Raw genomic sequence first — 4,153 nt, 5'->3', positions numbered from 1 at the left:
TATTCAAATAGTCTATATTTAATAATTATATAAAAACTCAAATTTCTTTTGATAAATTGAAATTAAATCTTCTATGCTAAGTTAAATTAATTCGTTAAAATTATTATATTCAATTCAAATTGATTACGACATTTATGAATATCTTTTTATTTTAAAATGTTACACGTCAACTTTAAAAATATTTAATGCTATTAATAATTAAATTTAAATTTTAAAATTCAAAGGATAAAGAAATTTAAATAACTGAAAAAAAATATTAAGTTCTAATAATAGAAAGAAGATAGTAATTTGTAGCATATTTTAACCAAAATTTAGAAATAAATATGGTGATAATGGTGAGATGGTAGATGAGTTTAAAAGGGGCAGCGCCAACGACAATTCCACGCCTTTGCCCAATCCGACACTCACAGGGAATTAATAATAATATCTCCCTCTGGCGCTGGCTATGCTTTCCAAAGGTACAACTCTTCTCTTCCATCCTTTTTTGTTTCTATTTTCATTATATCTCATCTGTTTTTCCTCTCCATTGTTTAATTTTGTGCAAAATCTTTGATGGGATTTTCTTATAGTACTTCTTTGTTGAAACTTGAAAGCTTTGGTTTCTCTTTCATCCTACATGTTGTGGTTTAGTTTCAAGTATTGAAACACAAAGAATATGAATTGTTGTAAGTATTGGGTTTTGGAATAATCTGCTTTTGAATTGTTGCTGCTGCTATACTTTCGCTTATTCTGGAGCTACTACCGGTCTTTTGGTATCTGGGTTGTATGAAGCCCAGTCAAAAAGTTAACTGATAGGTGAAATTTGAGATATAGCTAGTAATTAAGGATAATATTATTGTTTGTATTGGGTTCTATCACTTTTCAGACTATGGTCGCACCTTTCAGGTGATATGTGTATTAGTTTAAAATTTTGTTTATTGTTGTCATAGGATCTTTTACCTTTGGATATGTTCATGTAAAAGACATTTACTTTTTCATCAAGTACTATTTGTTTGAATTATGTGATTCTCATGCTATTTAATGAATAACTCCAGGCATTATGGATGTGAGACTTGGGCTCTTATTCCTCTTTGTATTGAGTGCAAGCTGGGTTTGCGATGCTAGACAACTAGAAGCCGCTCCGGTAGTACTCTCTGGTGCATCAGGTAATTCTGTTAAGAGTTTTGGTAATCATTGTTGATGTTATCGTCTCTTTACGGTATCTACAAGATTCTCTTTTCCTTTTCCCAGTCCTAAGAGAGGCTTCTTAAGTTCGCTTGTTTAATTGTAATAATACCTGAAAGATGATGCAGAACGTTACTCCCTTAATGGTTTAATAATCCATATTCAGATGAAGTTGCAGCTTAATGATGGTTGAACTAAATTTATTGGTGAATATGTTCCAAGGTCCCTTAAGTTTACTTGCTTGTGAAAATGTGTGAATTAAATTAACTATTAATAATTACCAGCTAAATTTTGAACTATGTTGGAAATTTGAGGTAGGGCTTGCAATTGGAGGTCCTGGGATAAGTTTGGGATTTGGTTATAGACCGGCTTTTATAGGTTCTGAACATTTTTATTTTTGGCCTTTCAAGATCATCTTGGGCTGAGCTTAGATCACTTATTGCCAAAAATTCAGGTTGATATATCCCTTGCTTATTGCATCATGAGTTACTATCTATATTTAACAGACGCTTGAAATTTTGATACTTTTGCCAAGAAGTGTTTACTGATGTTAATGAGATCCCTAAATGATTGCTCATTGAAGATGTGCAGATACATGCCTTTCTCCAATAAGAAATAGATTTGCAAACTGTATAACTTTTTAACTTGAGATTGTACAATGGAAGTGAGAAAACAATCAAGTGTAATCAAACAGAATCCTGGTTCAGTTGTGCAGACAAACCAGGGGCAAGATGAGGAAGTAGTAGAAAACATTGTTTGGAAGGACAATGTGTGCACAGTGTGTGAGGAATTTGCTACTGAGGCAATTAATTTCCTTTCACAAAACAAGACCCAGACTGAGATAGTTGAGGTGCTTCACAAGAGTTGCTCTCGTATTCCTTCTTTTGAGCAGCAGGTACTTGTCTAGCTCAGTTAAATGGTGGTGGCTTATTGAATATTCAAGTCAACTTGATGTTTGTGGCTATCTTTAAAAGAAAGAAAAAAAAAACAAAAACAAAATGATCTTCTTTATGTCCTCTTTCTAAGTGCAAAATACTAAATCTCCATCTGACCTGTTCTGCCTAGTGCATCACACTGGTGGACTACTATGTTCCTCTCTTCTTTGTGGAAATCTCTTTGATACAACCTGAAGTTTTGTGTAAAGAGGTCAACCTATGTCAGAAATTTGCACTTATCTCTACACAAATCCGTGAAGATTGCTGTGGGGTGTGCCACCATGCTGTTTCAGAAGTACTAACCAAATTGAAAGATCCTGATACACAGGTTTGCATTACTCTTATCTTTTTTAAAACTACATGTCTCTTCAAGTTTTTATCTTATGAATAATTGGATATCCTTGATACCTGTACTTTTGAGTTGCTTTGCTAAAATATAGACTTCCTCGTTGACATATAATGTATGTGCTATCAGTTTGTTAGTGAGAGGTGATGTATTGCTACTCCGCCGTGGTATTTCCTTTTGTTTGATACGATATGCCTATTGCTAAAGGAGGATCTTGTGGATTATTACAACTATATACTTTTTGAAATATAACAGATAGCAACATTGCTAATTTGTTACACCTTTTCTGCCTTGATTCCAGCTGGAGATAATTGAGCTCCTTTTGAAGGGTTGTGATTCAGTGCAGAACTACGTGAAAAAGGTTAGTGTATTTGAAGAACTTAGGTAAAAGTATCATGAAGGCCCTTATATTAGAAGTTAGATTGCATTTTGTTCCCACTACCCAAAAAATGAACAAATTAGTCCCTTTAGTTAGATCTAAGAGAAAACTAATCCTTCTGTTAAAAATTCCTGTCATTTCTACGGTTAAAAATTGATCACTGTATGTTAGAATGAGGTGCACATGACACTCCACGTGTAACTGTACCGGTTTTTAACAGTAAAAATGGATGAACAAAAAGGATTAGTTTGCTCTTTAATTTAATATATAGGGACTAATTTTCCTATTTTTTTAGTAAATGGGGTAAAATGCAATCTAACTCCTAGTACAAGGGCCTTCATGGTACTTTTACCAAGAACTTACTAGTGCTCTTGACAGCAATTTTATATGCATCTGTAAAATCTTCATATGTAGAATAACCATCCTTTTGATTCAAGTTATTGCATTTAAAGGGCAGATTAACAATTATGAAATTTTCCTCACTTGATTGCTCTCCTGCCTGTTTATTGGTTTTGTTTTCACCCTCTTACTGTGAGCATCGTGTGACTCTTATCTGCCATCGTGTGTTCTTCATGTCAGTGTAAAAGCCTAGTTTTCGAGTACGGGCCTCTGATCCTTGCGAATACAGAGAATTTTCTGGAAACAACTGATGTTTGCACCATACTCCATGCCTGTAATGGTGCGAAGCAAACACTGGTGGCAGATTCATAATTGTAGCCTCAAACCACAAGGAAATGCTGTTTGTAAAATAAGTATTTATATTGCTCACTGATGTGCAGTTGTGCAATGCATAAGAAGTATAAACATTGAACTGATTGTAAGATATGAAATGCTCGAATTCGATTGCTTCTCCTAGTTATCCAAATATCTGCTAGTAACATAATAAGTCATCTAACTATGCTCAAGTTTTTTTCTTCACCCAGCAATGCTTAAGTTTTAACTTTTATGGCCCTTGATGATAAAGTGAATCTCATCAAGTTTGGTTCCTTACAAAGATGAAGAGTCATGGTTTTTGAGAGGAGTATCTTTGTCATTCGATTAATGTTAGTTCTTTTTCACGAATATGATGAGAATAGAAGCCTTCAGATTAGGGGTGAGTAAAATTCGATTCGATTCAAAAAATAATTTGATTTTAGAGTTAATTGAATCGAGTTGAGTTTTACAGTTCAAATAATTTGAATATCAAATTGGTATAAATACCTTTTTAATCACTGTCAATTTTGAAAATAAGTAAATTGGTTTCTTTTAACATAACTTACAAAAAGTTTTTAACAATTTTAAAAATTAAAAAAATTAAAATATTTATAAAAATTTTAAAATTTATTTTTT

At 33.0% G+C, this 4,153-nt stretch overlaps 1 protein-coding gene across 1 annotated transcript; it reads left to right on the top strand.

Annotated features, from left to right (window-relative positions):
• Positions 1-301: 301 nt before the first annotated feature.
• LOC108487131 (uncharacterized) lies at positions 302-3,710 on the top strand. The gene is made up of 6 exons (XM_017791380.2): positions 302-458; positions 1,035-1,145; positions 1,872-2,059; positions 2,230-2,427; positions 2,747-2,806; positions 3,404-3,710. Exons 1-6 carry the CDS (start codon positions 446-448, stop codon positions 3,533-3,535), a joined length of 702 nt encoding a protein of 233 aa, XP_017646869.1. The 5' UTR covers positions 302-445; the 3' UTR covers positions 3,536-3,710.
• The last annotated feature ends 443 nt before the right edge of the window (positions 3,711-4,153 follow it).

Source organism: Gossypium arboreum, chromosome 10 (assembly GCF_025698485.1).
Source record: "Gossypium arboreum isolate Shixiya-1 chromosome 10, ASM2569848v2, whole genome shotgun sequence".
In the NCBI taxonomy this organism is placed as follows: Eukaryota; Viridiplantae; Streptophyta; class Magnoliopsida; order Malvales; family Malvaceae; genus Gossypium; species Gossypium arboreum.
Note: the sequence above shows the minus strand (reverse complement) of the source record. Positions and strands in the feature narration are given on the sequence as shown.